A 24,272-nucleotide genomic window follows, 5' to 3' on the forward strand; every position below is an offset into this window, starting at 1 on the left:
AACAGTACTGCCCGTCAGCTTGGCATAAAACGCAAAGCGGCCTCCTCTTATCTTAAGTATTAAGTACTCTTGCTCACAAAGTGTACTTTTTCTCATTTACACACTATGGGAACACTGCAATAAGCGCCGATGATGCTATATCGGTAAAGCGGCAGACTATTCTAATTGGTACAGTAAAACTTCTATTTGGGCTAGTTGGTGCATTTTTTTAACCAAGGGAACGGAACAGCGCAATAACAAGCAATCGCACAAGAAGATGTGTTGAACCTTTTGGTTCGTGTTGTGTCTTGTCGTTCTTGTGTGATTGCTTGTTTTCGCACTGTTTCGTTCCCTTGGTTAAAAACAAATATTCTAATTGGTTTTGCATATGAATGGAATGGCAGCGCATAAGCAAACACAGTCAGAAACTAGGGGACAAGCGCTGAACTTTGGATGCTGTGTTCGACTGCCAAAAAGTTTAACTAAAGAGAGACAAATCAAAAGCAAAGAAACTGTTTAACAGGCTCAATCTGACAGGGCTTGTGACCCGCATAGGTAAGAGTGAGAATTTGCCCTTACAAATGTTTTTTGCTGCGAAGACGCACAAGCCATAGTGCCCTTTCAGGGTCATAGTGTCGGAACGTGGAACGTGGCAAAAGAGCATTGCAATCTTCTTGCAGGGCAAGCTGAGCAATCTTACCGGGTATAGATGTAGGCGGCTTTCTGGAACTATTGTACCTTTATCTGACATCTGCATACGTAGAATGCGGAAATGACACGCTTCTAGACAAACAAGGTGTGTGTATAGGCTCATGTGTAGCGCCCTTGTTGAGCGATTTATTTCTGGCGGAGTGCGACAATGTGTTGTTAGCACGTCTGGACGGCTGCCATGTTTTAAACGTTGCGCGATATGTGGACGACATTCGAATTATAACAGAAAAGACCGACAGATCTCTTAACGAAACAATCGGGAGTAATCTAAGAATATTAGAAGAGAGTTTAAACCCCTTAACTTGGACCTATGAACTGCCTGTGGATGAAAGCATCTGTTTCTTGGACTTAAGCCTCCGGTTTGCGAACAACCATACCGGTTGAATTTATGATCCCAGGGCAAAAAAGCCACTTCTTCTGTACGATTCGGCACTGTCGAATTTATTGAAAAGAGGTATTTCAAAGCTTTGCTTTCGTAATGCGATGAACGGGTCGTGTGTTCACACAGCTGAGGAAACCCTAATGAAACAAACTGCCCGTCTTGGCGTGGCCACCTTGGTAAAATGACGTTGTGAAATCAAAAGCTGTCCGTCTGATTGTGAGCAAATTGCCCACTATGGCAGTTAAATTAATAATTAGCCGCTAGATATTCCTCAGGAACAACATGGGTTTTACAAGCCCCACCGATGGTACCACCTGCCATCGCAGGGCAGCGCTGCGTCGCTTAACTGCTGCACCTCTGCGCCAGGAGCGGAGCCAGGACTCGGAGGGATCTGTGAATGTAGAGAATGACAAGTTCTACCGCAGTACAAGTCTAAAATGATGCAATATCAGGCAAACTTACCTCATATGTTGTGTCAATTAAAGTAAGGCAGTTCAGGTCGAGCAAGACAATAAAAAGTTTAGATAAACCATGCAAAACCAGGGCTACTGGTGATAAAGCACGGTAATTCGTGGTAAATCCCAAGCTAAACCTGCCGCGATTTTTTGCTCCCACGTCTACGCATTATCCAAAGGTTGAATGTCAAATTCCCTACTATGCCTGCAAGAAATTTGGCTCATAAAATCGGGCGCCCGAATACGTGGCCACAGGTCTCACCAGGGACAGAAATAATCCAATTGATGTCCCTCTTATTTGGAAAGCAGTACAACGTTTTCTTTTTTAGCACATTGTACAATCCAAGGCAGAGCGAGCGATGATTCAGACCAAGGTGGCTAAGCTGCTGCTTTATTTTCATGGTAAGACAACACTGGTTGGCTTTGCCCACCACATTGCGGCACCATTTTCCTATACTGCAATTCCAGCGAAAATAGAATATAGAAAGATACGACTGTAGTGAGCTACTCAAAGTGTGAATGTAAAAATTCCACACCAACGCCGCCATCATGTTTTGATTTGACAGTGGAATTTCGAAGAAGCATTTTTTGCGCAGCAGCCAGTTTTTTGAAACCTCAATGAGTTGAAATCGGACTTCGTTCCGGGAAACAAGGCTTAAAACTTGTGAATTCAACAAAGTTGCTAGGTATAATTTTTACATGTTTTACTCTAGACTCTGAGAAGCTGCAGGCTCAGGGCTGATAACGAAACTGTTGACTGGGGTACCATGGTTCTCGTTAGACCGGCGGCCACCCGCATCGCCCGGCCAGTGCCCCCTTGTTATTGCACTATACAAGGTGTTTCACCAAAGACTTTGGGCAAGTTCTAAAAATAGGCTTTATGAGTTAGAAGAGCACTTTTTTCGGCATAGCACTGTAAGTGGTGTAGTACATCTCGGCGATGGAGAAGGCGTGCTGCTCTCCGCCTTTCGTGTTCGCCTCGTGTGCCTCCAGGATGCAGCGACTGTCTTTACCGGGAACTTTCACACTTAAAATTAGCGCTTTAAAATGGGAATTCATAACGGGCTGCACAGACAAAAAACATTAGCCCGGAGCACGGTTCGGGCCACCACCCTCGCCTTCAGAGAGTGCATCTTGCCCTCCCTCACCCTGACTTCATCATATCTTCCCTCCCTCGCCTCACCTCATCATGTCTTCCCTATCTCACCCTCGCCCTCACAAATTTTTATGCATCCATCCTCCCTCACCCTCACCTCACCGAGTGAAATCCTCATAAGGTGAGCATGAGCACGCCCTCGTGAGGATTCCCGCCTCTGGCGCAGAAGTGGTGACGTTGGCCATCTAATTATGCGGGCAGATTGAGACGATTTTTTGAGACTGGAAAAAGTAGTATCAACACGTTTGAGACAGAAAATGGCGGCTGTTTATTTTGCCACACGCGGCTTGCCGCGCGAGCAACAGCGTAGGAGGGTGCACGAAGACGGTTTTGACTTGCCAGACGAGCTGTTTCGTCGCCAATTTCGACTCAGGAAGGAGACTGCACAGTGGCTGTGCGACCAACTCGCCGATGAACTGAGAGGTACGCGGGCGAGTGCGCGCGCGTTTAAGTGGGTGAATAAAAAGTGTACTGTGAAACAAAGCACCGAATGTTTGTGAGGCATATTGAAATGAGGAAGTCCCATTGAAGCAATTTTTTTGCTCGATATGCATTCAAGGGCTGAAGTGATCGCGATGGACATATTGTAGTACAAGAGACATCAAGTGCTCATTGTTGGTATTTCAGTTAAATTTAAAAGGTGTGCTTGCACCCTGTAATTTAAGAATAAATAAAAAAGACACAACCGAAGAGGACAACACACCTCATAGCGCATCCCCTACCGTGATGACATCAGTGGGCAGAAGGGCCATCCTTCAAGCTTACCCAGTCTGGCTACTAGCGTCATCAAGTTAGAGGATGCGCAGTGAGGTTTGTTGTCCCCTTTGGTTATGGCCTACTGCGAGGAGGACTTTTTTATTTATTCCTAAATTACAGGGTGCAAGCACACCTTTAAAATTTAACTGAAATACCAACAAAGAGCGCATGACCTCTCTTGCACTACAATATGTCCATCGAAATCATTTCAGGGTTCCTTTCAGCATGCACTTTTTATTTTTATTTACCAGCATTTATCACAAGTGTGTTTATTTGAACAGATAGGTGAAAAATGCACTGCTTGCAATACCATGAACAAGTAACATCTTCACGTGTGGTGCACAAATTGCAACATACAAACATGATAAACATGACAAGACTAGCGGCCTACGTGTTACCACAGCTTCTACGTGAGTTATGTAAACATAAAACGCACTTCAGCCCATATTGAACCATGGTACACATTTAAAGTAATGCGCTGTACGTGTGTAATACATTTCGCCTGACTAGAAAATGTGTATCACCCACAAAATGCATGAATATCAATACGACAACGTGTCATGAATTTCTGCTGAATGGCAAACCATAGCAGTTCTGAGAACATTGACGCACAACGGAATGCATCATATGGCAAGTTGTGCTGTCATAATGACTGTAACATTAAAATATTCTCATTCATCATCATCAGCCTCACTACGCCCATTACAGCGCAAAGGCGTCTTCCATGTCTCCCTAATTAACCCTGTCATTTGCCAGCTGCGTTCACTGTGCCCGCAAACTTCTCTCAACCGCCCACCTAACTTAGTTCCGCCCCCTTGCTGTGCTTCCCTTCTCTTGGAATACACTCCGTTACCCCGAAGGAGCAGCGGTTATCTTGCCTTCCAATTACATGCCCTGCCCTAGGGATATTGGTAAACTGTCGTCAATGATCTGAGAGGAGCGGCCATATCTGCTCCACCCCATTCTTATCCGTCTAGTTTTTTTCCATCTCACGATCAGCTGTCATTGCCAATTGTGAACTGCTGTTCCCTTGCTAGACTGTAGAACATTACTTTGACTTGCTGGATGTTAATTTTTAGACCCACCGTTCTGCTCTGCCTAACTCGTTCATCACCTTAGTGACTCGGCAAGACAATGTCATCAGCGAATCGCAGATTATATAGGTACTCTCCATTTACTTTTATTCCCAACTGCTCACATTTCATGCCTCGGAATACCTCCTGTAAACAGGTGGTGAATAGCATTGGCGAGATCGTGTCTCCTTGCCTGACGTCCTTCTTTATTGGAATTTTATTGCTGACTTTATGGAGGACTATGGTAGCTCTACAGTTCCTATATATACTTTCCAATATTTTGGAACAAGTAATGGTAAGCCCCGTCATGGCACCCCACTGTTTGTTTGAAGTATTCTGCTACCGATGTGGAGCAGGTTAACTGTCAGCCGTAGCGGTCACATTGCGACGGACAAACAGTGTGCGTGCGCTACGCAATGCGTACACACGTTCAAGAACCCCGTGGTGTAAATTTACCCGGAGCCCTCTACAACATTGTTCCTATAAGCACGTGTGTCACAACTTGTCGTTAAAGTACACAATCGTGAATGTGCAAAGGAGGAGCATTAATGATCATATGAAAAACCAAACACTGACTAGATATAGCATACCTTGTGTGTCTTGCAGAACGTAAAAAGGTAACATCTAAAAACGAAATCAAAGTAAACAGTACATATCACACACCTTGTGTGTGTCTTGCACAATGTTGCAAGGTACCATCGCAAAAAATTTGCACACACACTTCAGACTGGTTATATGCAGGAATGTGAAAGCACGTGCGTATGACACCACCTGGAACACTGCACGAGAAATGGTTAGTTGCAATTTTGACACAAATGTAGCATGGAAAAGTTGCGCCATATTGAACTCAGTCAGTGGGGGGTGTATAACGCGAATGTCATGTATATGAACGTCGAGAAAGGCGGCCCTCGGCTTCCCGTGTGCGCCATGCGATCATGTGATGACGGCAAATATATCCTCACATGACTGAGATTATCTGTACCATCTGCGAGTGCTCATACATGCCGTCAGGTTTTCTCGTAATGGGACTAGCAATGCTTCCACATTGAAACACGAAACCAAAGTAGGCAACGAATACTGCACAGCCTGTACACTGCACACAAGTTAAAAAGTACAAAAGGAAAAAAAAACATTCATACACAAGCCCCATGCGCCTGGCAGGGAAATAAAAAAATGTTCTGCACCTTGCAGAAGGAAAATATATATATACATAACGCCTGCACCCGGCAGGGAAATAAAAAATGTTCTGCACCTTGCAGAAGGAAAATAAATATATACATAACGCCTGCACCCGGCAGGGAAGTAAAAAAATGTTGCGCACCTTGCAAAAATAAAATGATTGTATACATAATGCCTGCACCCGGCAGGGAAATAAAAAAATTGTGCACCTTGCAAAAAGAAAATGATTGCATACATAACGCCTGCACCCGACAGGGAAATAAAAAAATGCTCTGCACCTTGCAGAACGCACAAAAACAGGTAAAAAAGGGGAAAAAAAGCCCCACCGAACAAGTTACTGCGGTGGCTGTACCTGATTATTCAAAACACGTACAATCAGGGCCACCGCAATTACCACTTGCTCGGTGAGGCGCACCGTGTCGGCCCTTGCCGCATCTGCAGTGCGCATTATGTTCGCCCCTGTTTCTGTGACGGCGGCAGTCTATTGTGTCACTGCCGCCGTCAGGCTGCGCACAGCTCTTGTTGTTCGCCTCTGTTCCTGCACATAAAAGGAGCTTCATTTGCACACTTCACAGACATGTAGGGCTCGTTTCACATAAATATGAACTACTGAAATGTCTCTAGAGGTCAGGCATTGGTTTCGAACTGTGAATGTAGATGCAACATGTTGCATGCAGATGCTTCTCCTTCACAAAATGTGGTGGGTGTTGTGTGCACATACCGCTAGGAGGCGCACATGAAAAGTGGCGTCCTCAGCACTACGGGCTTCGTGGAGGTCATTGGTACGCCGCGTCTCTGTCAGCAGCTGGTGGACCTCCTCCGCCCGCGTGCTCCGCTGCTGCTGCTGCCGCGGACGCCCCGCCACCACATCTTGCTGCTCCTGTGTAGCTGTCAAAAGGAGAAAGTGACTGAATGTACACTTGTCATATAGTGGCGCACGATGTACAATAACCTGACTGTTTGGTGCATTATCTCAGAGGGCTGTTGACATGCGTACTGGGGAGCAGTACATAAAAGCATTCATAATCAGCAGTATGACAAAAACAGCATTGTTTCAATGTGCACATTTGTGTAACCATCGCAGACACCACAGTTTTCGTTGTAAGAGGAAAAAAGCTTGCACAAGGTACCAGTGGTGCATATGAAAGACACTTCTGTGGGTGGCCGCAACGGTGGCTGAGTGGTTATGGCGCTCGGCTGCTGCCCCGAAACACGCGGCGGTTGAATTTCGATAGAGGCGAAATTCTAGCGGCCCATGTACTGTGCGATGTCAGTGCACATTAAAGAACCCCAGGCGGTCCAAATTCCTGGAGCCCTTCACTACGGCGTCTGTCATAGCTGGAGTCGCTTTGGGACGTAAAAGCCCCATAAACCAAACAAAACTTGTGTGGGTATTCTAAAGTGATACTGATAGTCTGCTCCTGCGAATGGTATTAATGGTGGGTAGCTTGCGAAATGGATAATGTGCAGCATGATATTGGAACACCAACTCACAGGCTGTGTCACAAGGTGCACCCTCCTCCTCCTCGTCCAGCTTCTCCAGCTCTTCTTCCGGGGGGGGGGGGGGGGTGCCATCTATGTGAATTCATTCCACAAGACAGCACTGCTTAGTGGACAGTTTCAGCAGAGCGTGTATTGGTGCATAACACACGGTTACTAGGTACTGAGACACAAGAAGAAATATAGCAGTACCAAGAGGGCAATGTAGTACAAGGTACATAACTCGAGGTTGCATTTCTTAGCTCAGCATTCGCATCCCTCCCTAACTAAAACAAAAAAAAACCACAACGAAGTCAACAATGTGCACAAGTTGTTAGGTGTACATATCAAATGACGAAATTTTCACTTACCGGATGGAGAGCGCGCCTCTGCCTGCTGCAGGCCGCTCGTCCCTGGCATCTCCCCCACGGACACACGGGGCTGGTTCTGCAAGAGGCACAGCGCCCCACGTTCATGCACGAGTGTCTCGAAGTTCATTCTGTGTGTACATTGCTCACAGTACATGGCCCCGAGGTTGACATTCATTATTCTTCATTAGCCTCCCCTATCATTCCCCCCTCATTATTACTAACGTCACCGCGGCTTACAACATACCTGGCTGGACGAAGAGAACATTGGAGCTGCGACGCCTAGAACGAACCCGGCGACCGCAGCTTGCACACCCGGCCTGCCAGCCCCGGCAGCCTGCCGCCTCCAGTGCCCCTGCGACAGGATGTGGAGAGACATATTCAAGGGCCATTCGACAGACCGTTGTTGACACGCTCACCTTCCCGCCGCCAAAAACTGCGCCTCCTGCTTCTTGCAGCGGGTGCACCACACTTGCCAAGTGTGGCGCCATTGAAGCACAGTTTTCTCAGCGGGGCCCGCGGCGTTCAGCAGGGCCGCAAGCTGGTGCCACAGCTCGCGCCTGCGGGCCGCCGTGTAGCCCCCGGAAAGGGGTGAGGCAGCGTGGGCGAGCGCCGGGTGCTGTTCCATAAATTCCATCATCATGAGCAGTTGCTCTTTAGACACACGTGCTGTCGTCATGATGGTGGATAGCCGTTTCAAATGATAACGGTATGTCATGCCAATTCCGCCTGCATTACTAGGTATCTGTCAGGGAATGAAATAGGGAATAATGGGGAATGTACAGCTTGGCTTCACGCGGACGTGCGCTATATATAACTTGGGTTTACACAGCAGAGCATAGACGTGCGCTCTATTGGAACAACTTATACAAGGTTACGAAGCAGCAAGGACGAGCAAGACGGTTGGTAGAGTGCGCCTAATCGTTTTTCTCGTCCTTGATCGTTCCTTACTTACACGCCTACACACGATGAACTGATGTTCACGTAGCCATACAACTTTATTTCGCCCCATATGTCACACTTCCCCGTCGTCTTGTTTTAGCAAACACAATACGGAACTACACATCCCACACGTCAACCGAAGAGCATCTTTGGGCTATTGTTGTCATCGATAATAAGCAAACACACACTTACCACAATATGTTGTCTTCGTCGATTTTCAAGCCCAGCGCTCCTTGTAAGTTGATCTCCGCAGTCCCGTAGCATTCACTGCCTTCAATCAGATTTTTCTGCACACTTCAGACATCCGCAAAGTGCCTTGATTTTAGACGACACGCAAAAAAATCGGGAACTAGCCGTGGAATCAGCTGTTTTCTTGCAGGCCGCCATGTTCACGCGATACCACTGCCAGCGCGCCTTCATTTCAAAAGAAGTTAACCTGCAGCAAATTTAATTGCAAAACTGAGAATGCCTCTAATTTTCCCTCGTGTTGTTGAGATTGCGACACAGTTTTCTACAAAAATAAAACATTACTTGTTTTCTTCATTGCGTTTTTGTTTACTTTCAGACTAACATGTTCACGCTGTACCGCTGACAGCACACCTTGGCGGCAAGAAAAGTGACTGAACAGCAAACTTTATTGCAAAAATGAAAACACTGCTTCTTTTGCTTGCTGCTGTTGGGTTTGAAATACAGTTACTTAGCAAAATAAAACATTACTCGTTTTTATTCACTGCGTCTTTACTGCAAAACATTAGTCTACGGTCCCTTGTCGTGCGAATAGTGGTTTCGGGGCGGAGCCCACCGCCTCCTTGCTCCGCATTGGCCGATTCGGCGGTCGGCATTACTCGGTGTCGTCATTTTGACGTCACTGTCTCAATATTGAGACAGTTTTTTGAGACCGATCCGTAATCGCATCCCTGGTTACATTAGCAGGTTCACTCTGGTAGGGTGGCTTCACCATGCAGCAGTGTTGTCGCGTAAAGAAGGCATACGCCAAGCCGAAGTTGGGTTCATATTTTCACAACAAAATAGTTGTCAATTAAGTTGAAGAAAATACAATAACATGTCTGACTAAGCGTAAACTTCTTATAGCCTCACACATCACCCAGAGCAAGCTAAGAAAGATGCCACACAATATACATACAGGTTTATTGTCATACATGTATAGCATACCTTTCCTCCTAGCACACCGTTTTATAGCTATGCTCAGACCTGCTACTGCATTTCGCTATTTTGCGCTACATTTTGCAAAGCGCAATCAAGAAGGTTATGCCTCAAATAAACAGCTTTAAATCTTGGCCGTACACCCTGTGATCACACTGCCGAAGCCAGCATGCATCCAAAGCCAGCTCACTACGCGTACATTGGCATGAAACAAAATATATAAAAGTAAACTAACCCACCTTAGCAGCTTGCGAAGTAAAAAGGCAGTGCACAATGTGGAAGCTACCGAGCGGCGCGCGTCGGCGCTTGGCAGAGCGGTGCCATTTGCGAGCAGACACCTGCGGTGGCGTCCCACCGTTGTCACTGATTGTATTTTTGGCGAGAAAGGGATCTTCTAAGACAAGGCGTTTAAACTTCTTTAAAAAGAACCGGCTGACGTTTTTCCGCAACGATCCCTGCTAACAATGGTTCTAAAGGGAATCTCCGGCTTGTGTGCGTCTTAGCAGTGGAAAAGGAATTTAGGTTGTTACCCCTGCTAATAGTGATGTCCGTGGCCAGTGGATTCAGGTTTAAGCTCTTAAAGTATTCAATGAACCTCGTCATGATCCTTACTTCCCTTCTCTTGACAGGGACAAAATTACTGTGCGCAGCTACCTGCCCTTTCTGGCGGTAAATTTCGTGGGATAAAACAAACCCGCCTTCCTAATCAGTTTGTACAAGAATCAGGTGCTTCCTCTTGAAGTGAGACACCATGCCATTAAAGGCACTGCTACTATGAGAGTCGGGATGCTTTCTACGAAACTTCCGCAAGCAGTCCACGCCTTCAAGAAGGCAGCGATCCCGGTTTTCATCGTTTGCCTTCAGGGCCACTTAGCGATTCACTGCAGTCAGTTCATGCGCTGGAACACCGGGTTTGCATACCATATTTGCGGAAGCCTAGACACCTACCACCTAAAGAAACTTGGCAGCGAGTGCATCGGCGCCTGAGATTGACTTTTTTTAACGCAGCTATATGTTGATTCCCTGGGAAGATGAACAGCTGTTCTTTTGTGTTATACACGTGCCTACCTGCGCATGCGTTCTGCTTTGTGTCTCTTTTACAACCCTTGCTTTTTGATATTTTTGTATTGTCATTTTTCTCTCGACCCTTCAGTCTATATAAGGTGTGGCCTTCCCCCAATTAAACCATGTGATGGTTAGCTACTGTATGTGTGTGTCGCCTCTCTTGTCCTTGTCTTTGCTCTACGAACTCCTCTAAATCAGGCCTTCTTGGAGCCGGTCATTCGCCTAAGAAATGCCAGTCATTATATCGTGATAGCTCTAGTTTCATGAACACAAATATAAGTGATAAAGATGGAGGTTCTAAGAATAAAATGTTGCTCATTCGCGAAAAATAGTGGTGATGATTCCACCCCTGCACGTCGTGTCACATAGTATGAACAAAGTGGCTGCAAAAATTTATTTACATGTGACGTTTGCGAATAAAATTCGCTTTTTGCACTCGGCCGGTTAACAATTAGCCAGATAAGCGAGAGCGCAATAGTCGGATTGTTCCTGCGTTGCATGCACACCGATGCGCAGATAGTGGTAAGAGTCCAGCGAGTTTTCAACCGGAGTGGACTTGTGCTGGCAAAAGGCAATATGCGAAAACAGGAACCTACGACAGCAGTGCTATACACTGAAACGAGCACCGCCTGTAAATTTCGAGTTGTCCTGCCCGAAGCATTAGAAGTCCCATTAGATGAAATTCCGACGGCGACGGTCGTTGAGGTCGAGAGATGGTACCAAAAACACGACACGCCGTCTTTGAGCGAGGCGTTGTTGCGTCCGTGCCAATTAGGCGCGCAACAGGAGGAGCAGATGGCGCCGACCGGGAAGAGTCGCGACAGCTGCCCCTGAAGGCGAAGCATGCTGCTGCATAGATGAGTGGCCGCCCCGAGAGAGTGTCACACCCAATGCAGTATGCAGCTCCATGTTCCGAACGCGTGCCTATCTTCGTGCACAACAAACCACGCAGTCGGAGCACGTCGCAGAAAAAAAACTTTATTGAAAGAAACTCGGCCGTGCAAAAACTAATGCTTTCAGATTACCACACCAAAGAAAACTTTTAACCTTCATCGAAATGTGGAGATCAGGTGTCATGACGAAATATTCCTAAAGATAGCCAACAATATCCTGAACTGTGAAATTGACCAATCATGAAAATTATTTTTGCATGCATACTTGGAATGTTTTGTCAATGTGCGGGGTACATCCGCTTTGCTGGTGTTAGCCACCGCGCGTTTCATGCTGGTTTAACCCTCCTGATATGCCTTTTGCATTCTTTCGAATCAATACCCAAGTCGACCAGTACTCCATACGACTAGCATATCGTGGAACATATAGTTGTGGCCAGTGCGTAGTATTCAGACCCTCCTGCCCCATCCTTTTATGCTCACAACGCACATGCAAGCTCACACACCCCACCACCCATACAATTGTTTTATTATGAGCTCCACTAGAAGGCAGTCGCTGTCATGGTCGCTGTGCTTCCGGGACTGGGTGGGCCATCGTCTACCTCGTACTGCGCCCTGCAGTAAAGGAAGGCCAGGTTGGCGCAGATGAGCAGGCACGCTACCAGGAAGGCACCGAAAAGTATCCATGCCCGGGTCGTAGAATCGTCCTCCTCCTCCTGGCCGTCCTTGTTCACTGCGACATTGCCTGCTCCAGCAGGTGGCGCTGTTTCATTGCCCTCGGCCTCCGAAGCATTAAAAGAGGTGAACACTTCAGTCGAAAATGTAGTCTCCTCGAACACAGACCTACTAGTTGAGTCCTCTACTGTAGGCGCCTCTGGAGTCGCGGTATTAGGAGTCAATGAGAAAGATGGTACCAAGTCATCTGCCGGTGCTGGGGAGCTCGCGGCTTCGAAAGTATTGCTAGCTTCTGAAATAGCTTCCTCTGTCCCAACACGCGGGTTAGGGATAGCAGGGAGGAGGACGTTCGCTATGTTCGATAGCTCAGAACGTAGACCGTCCTCATTGAGTGCTACGAGGGCGAAATAGACGATTCTGCTTCTAGTTCCTTCCAAAAACGAGTCTACCAGGAGGCTAGGAGGCAAGGCAGCGGTAATTTGCTGCCGGTAGAAGGCTGGTGCAGGCCGTAGAGTTCTGGAAAGGAGGTCCGACATTGCCGTGGCGTTGCCGAAGGAGTCCACTATTATCTCAATACTACGCGATGCCCGGATGTCCACAGAAGTCACTGCATGAAGCGACAGAAATGAAAGAAGGCGACAATGAGGACGCTGAGCTTTTCCTCGTGAGGACAGAATTAGTGTGGCGTTAGGCACCGCGAACTACATGAAGACCAACTGGCGATATCGACCATGAATATAAGGCCATCAATGAAACGGCAGGACATAGGCGCCGCGGTGGCTTAGTGGTTATGGTGCTTGGCTAGTTACCCAAAGGACGCGGGCTCGATTCCTGCCACGCTGTAGAGGATCGTGTACTGTGCGATGTCAGTGCGCTTTAAAGAACCCAGGTGGTTGAATTTCGTGCCGCCCACCACTAGGGCGTCCCTCAAAGCCTTAGTCGCTGGGGGACGTTCGACCCCAGAAAACCAAAATGGCAGGACAGCAGAAATAATCGCTAGAAGAGAAATAAAACGGCAGCCACCTGTGCCTGGCGTTTGTTTCTACATCGTGTAGTTTGCACTGCCTCAACTGGTTACGTACGACTAGTAAGCCGAAATGAAACATTTAAACCCTTTGGCCTTGGTAACAAACAAGTTTTTTCGAGCCGCCTACACATGAGCAGGGTGTGTTGCTGGGGGAGTTGGATTGACATTCTGAACACTGAAGCGCTGGAAGAGGACGGACGAAAAGAGCACGAGACACACAGCTTCCTCCCTTCTTCTGTCGTCCTCCAGCGCTTAAGTGTTCAGAACGTCTACACATGTAAGTCACTAAAGTCAAAACTGAAATTGTAGGTGACGGCCCCGCTTCACAATTTCTTGCTTTGCCTCTCGTTCTGGCAGGAAACGACGAGAGAGGAGTTACATGGCATCAAACAAGGACATCATAAGACGATTGGTTTGGTTTGGTTTATGGGGGTTTAACGTCCCAAAGCGACTCAGGCTATGAGAGACGCCGTAGTGAAGCGCTCCGGGAATTTCGACCACCTGGGGTTCTTTAGCGTGCACTGACATCGCACAGCACACGGGCCTCTAGAATTTCGCCTCCATCGAAATTCGACCGCCGCGGCCGGGATCGAACCCACGTCTTTCGGGGCAGCAGCCGAGCGCCGTAACCACTGAGCCACCGCGGCGGCTGTACATCATAAGACGAAAGAACGTGTTTCGTTCTCTTACTTCTCGTAGTGTTGACCCTATGTGCTCTCGCATGTGTTTTACAGAATATAAAACTGGCACTACAGTTATCACTATGTAATGCGAGAAGTTGGGTTCAGCTTAAGTTTGAGAATACGACCGTGACTTCGCATATTTATATAATTTCTTCGTTACAGTTTTTCGAGCATTATGAAAAAAATGAGGACAGAGAGAAAAGACCGGCCTCTCCTGCACTGCTTATTGACAGGAAGCATGAGATACGCAAAACGTTTCAACAGTGACTCAAGTACAAACAATGAGGAGTGTTAATTACACCACTCAGAACCAAACTTGGTGTCACAGATTATAAAGACGAATAAAGTTCCTAGAATAAAGAGAAAAACTGGAGAGTTCGCATCTGTATAGTTCTAGAGCGCTTTGTTTAGTTATCCACACTTTTTATCTACCAGCTTTTCTCCAACGTCAACCGCTCTAGGCCCGCGCACCAGCCGATGTCCAACTTCGCCCGGCGGCGCGTTTCGCAGCAACTACCGCAGATGGATAATAATATATTGCTTTGCTCCCGCTATGTACTCCTCCTTCACCCTCCACTTTACGCTCCTTCCACAATAACCTCCCTACAGCTAGGCTTTCTCGCCGTACCGCCTTGATTCAACGCTAACCGTCCTCCGGTTGGAGGTTATTCGTCTCTTGCCACACCATCCTCTTCACAGTAGCGACCTTCAGGGAGGTTGGCATGGCAACCATCTTCCTGTCACTCCTTTCTACGCTCTCGTCCTCCTTCTAAGGTAGCGCCCTCTGGAAGGCTCCCCTGGCAACCACCCATCGCTGGCGCCTTCTTACGCACTCGCCATGCCATGCTCTTTCCGCGGCAACCATCTTTCAGTTGGCATTACTCCGCAATACCCTTTTTCTAAAGTAACCACCCTCCGGATGGTATACCCGTGATAACCACCCGCATTCCTCAGCCCACGTCACACCCTCCTCTTTAGATGCTGCCACAAGGATCCCCAATGGTTCGTCGCGGCACGAACCCTATGCCGTCTTCCTAGCGCCGCCAAACTTGCAGTTCAGCATTCTTAATCTGCACGAACGGTGGTACACCTTTATAAAAGGCACGAAAATCCATTTCAGTCAGCACAAACTACGCTGTAACGTCGAATATATTAACGGAAGCCAATGATGGGACGGACGAAGGCGCTTTATTAGCCGCTACGCATTCACATATGTCGGCGACGGCGTAAAGTGCAATAAAGCCCTACGAAATTGAGCAAGTGAAGCACGGAAATCCACAATAAGCGATGTTTTACAGCAGCAAGGAAACAAAAAGCAGAGGTAGGCAGAAGTGCGCAAACCACACTAATTGGCATGTCGGCAGGATCATCAAGAATTTGAGGCTCAGAACTTTATATCTTCATTAAGCTTGTCTCGGAGATGCGAGTCTAGTTCCCAGCGGAGATTTTAACGACGGTTTACTAGCGAACATGACGACGACGCTGAAAATAGCTGCTCGCTCAACGACGTTTACAAATGTTTAGTGTCGCTATATTTAGAGAGTAGCGAAGCGGGAGCATCTAGAGCCTGCGTCTACGAAGCAATCATAATTTCTCCCGAAGCGATGCTGTGTCCCTTCCAAGATGCAGGTTGAACTGAAATAACGAAAGAGGAGAAAGCGCAAACTCACATTATAAAATAAACAGAATGCTACCAAAACAACAAGCCTTTAATAAAGTTTTCATGTCAGTCAGCCGAAATGCAGTCAGCCGAAAACTTCGCCTTTAGTATGCCTAACAGAGCGTGATGTCTAAAGGCGTCAGCTGCTGTGAGGCATAGCAGAAGAATTTGCCCAATTTCAAAACGAAGTGCGTTGTTTCGACGCAAGTGGCAGAATTTGACGCAAAATGTCCCACATAGCTTTTTATCTATGAGTAGCCTTGAGTGAAGCGATGCCTTGTTGTCTTCTTTTTACAGCGGGATCCATTATATATAGCCTACCGTAGCAGTTCGCGTGACTTCAGCTTGTAGAATTCGGAAGGTACATGAGGGTGCACCACGGAAGGCAGACCGCAAGTTGCCTCAATTCAGTGTGGACGGCTTTACACAAGCACGCAGACCACGGCTTCCTATTCGAAGGGGGCGAAAAACCTGCCATCTCGGACGAGGTTTCTTTCACCCTACCCCTCCGCCCCGGCCCGTTAGTTAATCCCTCAATCAGATTTGTCATTTCCCCCCCTTCTTTTTCTTTTCACTTTGTTCAATTTATGCCTCTAATTTTATCTTATGATCTCCATCTCTTGCTATAATTTCGCAGGGGCCAATGGTTTCCGCATTCCTCCCCCTTCCTTTCGCGCTTTCTCTAACTCGCCCCTTTTTCTTTTTCCTTCAACTTATTTTTGCTGCGCACTCCCCCCCCCCCCCCCCGCCCCTCGTTTATGTCGTTCCGCCATGTCCATTAATTACTTATCTCGAGTTCTTCAGGTCCATGCAGCCAGTCATACCAAGCTACCTGTCACAACTGGAGACAAATCGTTTCAAGCTCAAGTTCAATATCTCTCCACGCTCCACACTTCCAGATTGTTTTCTGACGCTTTCCGGCAGACGCTTCCCACTTTACCGAAGGTCAATGTCAAGGCCAAAGTCGGGATTCTTGGTGTAACAGCCTCTGGTGTCTCTGCTGTAACTGACGTTATGTGTCGAACCAGACTTTCACCAGTTGTGCTAATGGTTTGCCTCTAGCTACATTCAAGGTGAAAGTTGCGGCCCCGCTGACGGCTCGAAAAGCTGGCGTAGTGAAGCTTTCCGCTTCAAAAGTTCTTAATGCTAACTGCCGCCGGCACAGGGCCGTTGCTCCGCTGTTGCTGTCGCCACGGCGCGGCCGTCTGGCCGTGCTTAGATATTAAAGAAAATCTCCACCCTATCGGCTTCAAACCTATCGAGAGCCTAGTCGACAAGGAATAGCGGTCGCTCATTTGAACATTCACGCACTTCGTCACGGCGCAGAAATACGAAAGTTTAGATGGAGACGACCAATGCGGCTAAAGCGAGAAGGCAGCAAAAACCACAGGCAGCACAGAGCTAAAGCGGCATGTCCACGGAGACCTGCAAGAGTATGCACGCGGATCCAGCGCCACCCAGTGTCAGGCGTCGAAAAGGGGCACGTGCCTGCTGCTGGCTGGATCCCCTTCTAAGGTCCACTGAAATAATTTCCAGCCGTGAAAAAAAGAGTCGGTGAGAGCCACACGGACTTTTGCATATGAACATCGGGAGAATACTTCGACATTTGAGCGTGGGCTCCAATATTTGTCATGTAAAGATCTGCTCGCCGCGCTCATCCCTTATGCCGCGCGTATGCGCGGACCGATGACGGCATACGCGCGTGCATGCAATATGGCGCAGACGCGCAGCGCTTATTTTTAAGGGCATGGTTAGAGCACGGAAAGGACCACATTCCTAGGCCCGAGCTCGGTCCGGGCCTGATACTGCAAGGCTGAGCCTGGCTCAGGCCTACGGCTTCGAGCCCACACCCGGCCCGGGCCCATTACATTATCACTATACTGAGCTTCCACACGGCCCGGACCGGACACGGGCCCGTTTCCAGTGCAGCTCCAGAGGTAAATTGCTGTGTGCAAGCACTGTCGTTCGACAAAAGAAGTGGCCAGCAAATGTGCGCATATCGCAATAACATCTGGAAAAATTCTACGTAATTGCAAAGTGAATAGAAGTCGTTGCGAATCGTACGCTCGGCTTCTTCATTAGTGGCATGTGAATAGCGCCCAAATTCTGAAGGTCTAATAAAATGGGTTGCATACACAGTCAATAAACTCTGTGTTACCTGTGGAATTTTAACCAGTCATTTTTTACGGCCGCGAAGCCATAGAAATTACATTGCTTATGTTTTTAATTAGCACCATTTCGCAGGTATAATTCACACTCTCAGTGGCGGCATGTCTATAGATTGAAATAAAAAATCTGATTCAACTTGGGTATGCTTACGTGGAGGCTTGCAAAAGCCTTTGTTTTGAGAAACGGATAAATTTTTGAGGAAAGGTCGCAGTAGCTTTCAGATCTCGACATCACGGAGAACAGCGCATCATGATCAACATCATAAGCCTAACTACACCCACTGCAAGGCGAAGGCCTCTCCATTGCCCCTCCAATTAACCCTGTCTTTTGCCAGCTGCGTCCACCCTATGCCTGCAAACGTCTTAATCTCATCCGCCCCACTAACCTTCTGCCGCCCCCTGCTACGATTACTTCCTCTTGGAATCTACTCCGTTACCCTCAAGAACCAGCTTTCGCATTACATGCTCTTTTCTTCCTCTTGACAGACTCATCGTCATCATCATCAGCCTTACTAAGATCACTGCAGGGAAAAGGCTTCTCCCATCTCTCTCCAATTAACCCTGTCTTTTGCCAGCTGCATCCAACCTTTGCCTGCAAACTTAATCTCATCCGCCCACCTAACCTTCTGCCGCCCCCTGCTACGCTTACATTCTCTTGGAATCCACTCCGTTACCCTTAAGGGCACAGGGTAAGGTAAAATTAGAAAAAAATCGTTTTTTTTTCTTTTGGAATTTTAGATGTTCAATTCTTTCTACACATGTTCCATGATCGCACTTTCCTCAGGAAGCCATATTTACGGCTGAAAAACGCTTTTTCCGAAACCAAGTAGTGAGCGGCCACGCCCCCTTTCAGGATTAACGTCAATTTTTTCAACCAAAAAGTCCACCACCTGATTTCAAAACTTGTCTAAAATCAGCTACCTATAAAAAATTGTCTGGCAACTATTGTACAGCTCCTCTTTTTTAGCCAAGACAATCCTGAGACGCTTTGCACGTTTTTTCCACGTTTCTGCAACCTTCATGCAGCTGCGTCCGAGTGCTATCCCTTTCGATCAGTATTGTAAATTGTGCCGGTGTTGGTTGCTGCTGATAAGTTGAGATGCCCAGGGCAAAGAAGGCCTTCGTCAGGAGTGAATTTCACGGCAACCGCTACGCTCATCGTGAAAAAGCAAAAGGATGTCCACGACCGAATGAGATCCCGAACGCCGAACGCGCCAGCTCCTCGACATCGAAGCTTTCAAGATTTTCTCTGTGCTTCCAGGAAGAGGATGTGCTACAGAGCTGCAGCCAATATGCCTTAATGGACATGGACGGCATTTGTGCCGCAATTACACAGATTTGTGTGTGCAGAGAGTGCGGTGGAAGTGTTGAGCTCATCGAAATTGTGACAAAACGGGTAGGTGTTGCAAGCGTTTACAGTTTGAACTGTGAAGTGTGTAGTGCCGCACAACGATTTGAGACGTCGAAGAAAACTACTTCTGGCCTCTATGAAGCCAACCTCAGGTTAGTGTATGCCTTGAGGTTCATTGGTAAGGGAATGGCTGCAGGAAATATACTCTGTGCTATGCTAAACCTTCCTAAGCCGCCGACAAAGTTTGCGAAATACAATCAAGAGCTTCTAGGTCACATCGAAGCTGCTGCTCAGGAGTCGATGAAAAGGGCAGCTGACGAAGCTGTGCAGCTGAATGAGGGGGATAAAGACATCGCAGTTGCTCTTGATGGAAGCTGGCAGAAGCGAGGCCATACTTCCAATAACGGCATAGTCTCTGCGACCAGTGTAGACTCTGGGAAAGTGCTGGATGTGGAGGTTTTGTCTAAACGTTGTCCAAAGTGCCGCATCAAGGGTACAAACAGTGACCCCGTTCATAGAGAGGTGTGCCAAAGCAACTACCAAGGCACCAGCGGTGGAATGGAAGTCGCAGGAGCACTGAAAATTTTCGGCAGGAGTGAGGAGCTTCACGACGTTCGATACGTCAAATACCTTGGGGATGGTGACAGCAAGGCTTTTATGGCTGTGAAGGCACAAATGCCATATGGTGATTCCGTTGAAATATCCAAGGTTGAGTGCATAGGGCACGCGCAAAAAAGGATGGGCACAAGGTTACGAAGGCTAAAAAAAGGAAACAAAGCAGGAAAACTCTCTGATGGAAAGAGCCTCTCGGGCCGAGGCCGACTGACTGATGCAGTAATAGACAAGCTCCAGACGTACTATGGTTTGGCCATCAGAAGAAATGTAGGAAACCTGGATGAAATGCGAAAGGCCGTTTGAGCAACCTTCTTCCACTTATCGGCCACAGACGATGACCCATGCCATGGACTTTGCCCAAAGGGACCTGATACGTGGTGTGCCTTCAACAGAAGTCAGTCAGAGGGCAAGCCATTTTTCCACAAGGAGAGTTTGCCTGCATCTGTCTTGGAGGCAATCAAACCCATTTATAGGGAGCTATCGAAGGCTGAGCTCCTAGAGAAGTGCCTGCATGGGCGAACTCAAAATGCAAATGAGTCGTTCAACCATGTTGTTTGGGAACGCGCGCCAAAGAATGTGTTTGTTAGGTTTCGGACCCTACGGATGGCAACACTGGAGCTGTTCTTTCATTTAATGATGGTAGCATCGCACGGGCCAACGTTTTGAAGGCGTGTGGATTGAACCCAGGGAGCAACACCATCAAGTGGCTGAGGGAAGCTGACCATAAGCGCATGTACTTTGCGGACCGAGCAACACGACAGCTTACAAAAGAGGCCCGACAGTCAAAACGACAAGCCGAAAAGCGAAAAAATGACGGCGACAGTGACTACGAAGCAGGGGGCTATTAAACCAATTACTATGGAGGCGTTTCTGCGAATAAAAAATGGTTTTTCACATCTTTTTTCTCTTTACGCTCTATTATCTCAAAACAGTTTTTTCTTACAAAGGTACCATTATTTCCAATGCCTTTCAAGACAGACGGCTGATTTTTTTTTTGCAATCATCTACATAAGTGTTGCCAACTACTGAACTAGAATTAAGCAATTTCACTGAGCAGTTATTCTGTTATGAATTTTGAAATGCGCAAAAAAGGCCAGATTTGTGTACTACCGGAAAAAAATTTTATTAAAAATCGAATTTTCAACACATTTCAAATATTCTAGTCCAGTAAAAAGAGCACAAAATTTGGCAAACAATGATATATGTAATATTAGGCTACTGTTATTCGTTAATGAGAAACATGTACCTCAACATGGCCTAAAATGCATGGGAAGTATAGGGCTTTCCCTGTGCCCTTAAGGACCAGCGGTTATCTTGCCTTCGCTTTACATGCCCTGTCCAAGCCCATTTATTCCTCTTGTTTCGACTAGGATGTAATTAAGCCGAGTTGGTTCCCTCACCCATTCTGCCCGCTTCCGGTCTCTTATCGTTACACCTATAATTTTTCTTTCCATGGCTCGCTGCGTTGTCCTTAACTTAAGCTGAACTCTTTTCGTTAGCCTCACGTTTCTGCCGCGTAGGTGAGTACTGGTATGATACAGCTGTTGTACACTTTTCTCTTGAGGGAAATTGGTAAACTTCCTTTCATGATCTGAGAGAATGGGCGATATGCGCTCCACTCCATTCTTATACTTCTAGTTATTTCCATCTGATGATCCGGATCAGCGGTCACTAGCTGCCCTAAGAAGACATTCGTTTACCACTTCCAGGCCCTTGCTGCCAATTCTGAACTGCTGTTCCCTTGCTAGACTTGAACATTACCTTGGTTTCTACATGTTAGTTTTTAGACCCAGCGTTCTGCTCTGCCTGTCTAACTCATTGATCATGCTGTGCAATTCATCTCGTGAGTGACTCAGCTAGGTAATGTCATCAGTGAATCGCAGATTATTTAGGTATTCTCCATTTACTCTTATTCCCAACTGTTCCCAATTTAGGCCTCGGAATACCTCCTGTACGGAGGCGGTGAATAGCATTGGCGAGATCGTGTCTTCTTGCGTGGCACCCTTCCTTATTGGAATTTTATTGCTGGCTTTATGGCGGACTATAGTTGCTGTGCAGTTGCTATATATATATATATATATATATATATATATATATATATATATATATATATATATATATATATATATATATATATATATATATATATATATATATATATATATATATATATATAAATATATATATAAGAGAAGTGGGCACTTCTACAAAGACACTTTTATTTATCAACGTTTCGACCGCGGTGCGGTCTTCTTCCCAGTCCTGAAAAAGACCGCACCGCGGTCGAAACGTTGATAAATAAAAGTGTCTTTGTAGAAGTGCCCACTTCTCTTAAATCTTTATTCTGCAGAACCAACGCAACCTACGTTCGTAACATATATATTAATATATATATATATATATATATATATATATATATATATATATATATATATATATATATATATATATATATATATATATATATATATATATATACGAAAAGTGATTTCTGGCTGGTGATTTGTTTATTATAATATAAAATCACCAAAAATTTAAGAAACATAACAGGATTTATTTCACGACGTTTCGGCTGGAGGACCAGCCAAGGCTGGTCCTCGAGCCGAAACGTCTGGTCCTCCAGCCGAAACGTCGTGAATTAAATACTGTTATGTTTCTTCAATTTTTGGCGATTTTATATATATATATATATATATATATATATATATATATATATAAATATATATACCAAAAGTGATTTCTGGCTGGTGATTTGTTTATTATAATATAAAATCACCAAAAATTTAAGAAACATAACAGGATTTATTTCACGACGTTTCGGCTGGAGGACCAGCCAAGGCTGGTCCTCGAGCCGAAACGTCTGGTCCTCCAGCCGAAACGTCGTGAATTAAATACTGTTATGTTTCTTCAATTTTTGGTGATTTTATATATATATATATATATATATATATATATATATATATATATATATATATATATATATATATATATATATATACCTTCTAGTATTTTGACATAGGGCTCTTCTACACCCTGATTACGTAATGCCTGTTTGTTTGCTGAGGTTTCCACTGAGTCGAATGCTTTCTCGTAATCTATGAAAGCTATATAGAGGGTGGTTATATTCTGCGCATTTCTCTATTACCTGATTGATAGTGTGAATATGATCTATTGTGGAATATCCTTTACGAAAGCCAGCCTTATCATTTGGTTGATTAAAGTCTAAGGTTACCCTGACTCTATTAGCGATTACCATAGTAAATACCTTGTAGGCAACAGATAGTAAGCTGATCGGTCTGTAATTTTTCTAGTCCTTGGTGCGTCTCCCTTCTTATGAATTAAGCTGATGTTTGTCATTATGCATTGCGTATACAGGGTGGCTAGTTTTTCTAGCATGATCTCCCCCCCCCCCCCCTATCTTTCAACAGAGCTGCTGTTACCTGATCCTCCCCAGCTGCTTTTTCCCGTTCCATTGCTCCTAAGGCTGTCTTTACTTCATCTTTTGTTACTGGCGGGATGGCGCATTGCAGTGCGCTACAGTCTCTTTCCTTAACGCTCTGATTACATAGGCTACTGCACAGATTTTTTTAGAACTCTTCGGAAACGTTAACTATCTTATTCCTATTGCTAATGACACTTCCCTCCTTGTCTCTTAACGCATACATCTGGTTTTTACCTATGCCTAGTTTACTCTTCACCACCTTTAGGCTACCTCCGTTCTTTAGAGCATGCTCGATTCTCTCCATATTAAACTTCCTTATGTCGGCTACCTTGCTCTTATTTATTAACTTTGACAGCTCTGTCAGTTCTATTTTGTCGGCAGGGTTAGACGCCCTCATGCTTTGGAGTTTCTTAATCAGATCTTTCATCACCTGAGATAGCTTTCCGGTATCCTGTCAAACTGTCCTACCGTCTACTTCTACTGCACACTTCGTAATGATGGCTGTCAGATTCTCCTCCATTGTATGAACATCAAGGTCGTCTTCCTCAGTTAAAGCCGAATATATGTTTTGCAGCGATATCCTGAATGCCTGTATTTTCGCTCTTGCCGCTAACTCGTTAATGGACTTCTTCACCAGCTTCTTCCGTTCCCTCTTCAAGTCTAAGCTAATTCGAGTCCTTACCATACTGTGGTCGCTACAGCGCCGCTTTCCGAGGACGGCCGCATCCTGAACCATGCCAGGTTGAGCGCATAGTATGAAGTAGATTTCATTTTTAGTCACACCATCGCGCTCTTCCATGTCCGCTTCCTGTTCTCTCGTTTGCGGAAGAAGGTATTCATGAACCGGCGGCAGCACCCTGCAATCACCGCTAATTTTCGGCACTGTCTTCACGTTGTCGCAGGAATAGACGCTGGTTTCGGACATAGCAGTGCCTGCCGCTTGGGCCCGTGCAGAGTTTCGCCATCGTGGTCAGCTGCAAGAGGGATCATCTGCCGACATTTTCGGAAGCTTTGACCAACCTGACCGGGCTGCCTCGTACTGCGGGACTACT

The 24,272-nt window shown here is 46.3% G+C and overlaps 1 protein-coding gene across 1 annotated transcript in view; it reads right to left on the reverse strand.

The window, feature by feature from the left end:
• Positions 1–12,141: 12,141 nt before the first annotated feature.
• Positions 12,142–24,272, reverse strand: part of LOC144098221 (calcium-activated chloride channel regulator 3A-1-like) — a 1,385,444-nt gene continuing 1,373,313 nt past the window's right edge. Inside the window, exon 11 of the mRNA XM_077630719.1 lies at positions 12,142–12,881. Coding sequence (XP_077486845.1) covers positions 12,142–12,881 — 740 coding nt within the window. The remainder of the gene's footprint in view (positions 12,882–24,272) is intronic.

Source organism: Amblyomma americanum, chromosome 7 (assembly GCF_052857255.1).
Source record: "Amblyomma americanum isolate KBUSLIRL-KWMA chromosome 7, ASM5285725v1, whole genome shotgun sequence".
Lineage (NCBI taxonomy): Eukaryota > Metazoa > Arthropoda > Arachnida > Ixodida > Ixodidae > Amblyomma > Amblyomma americanum.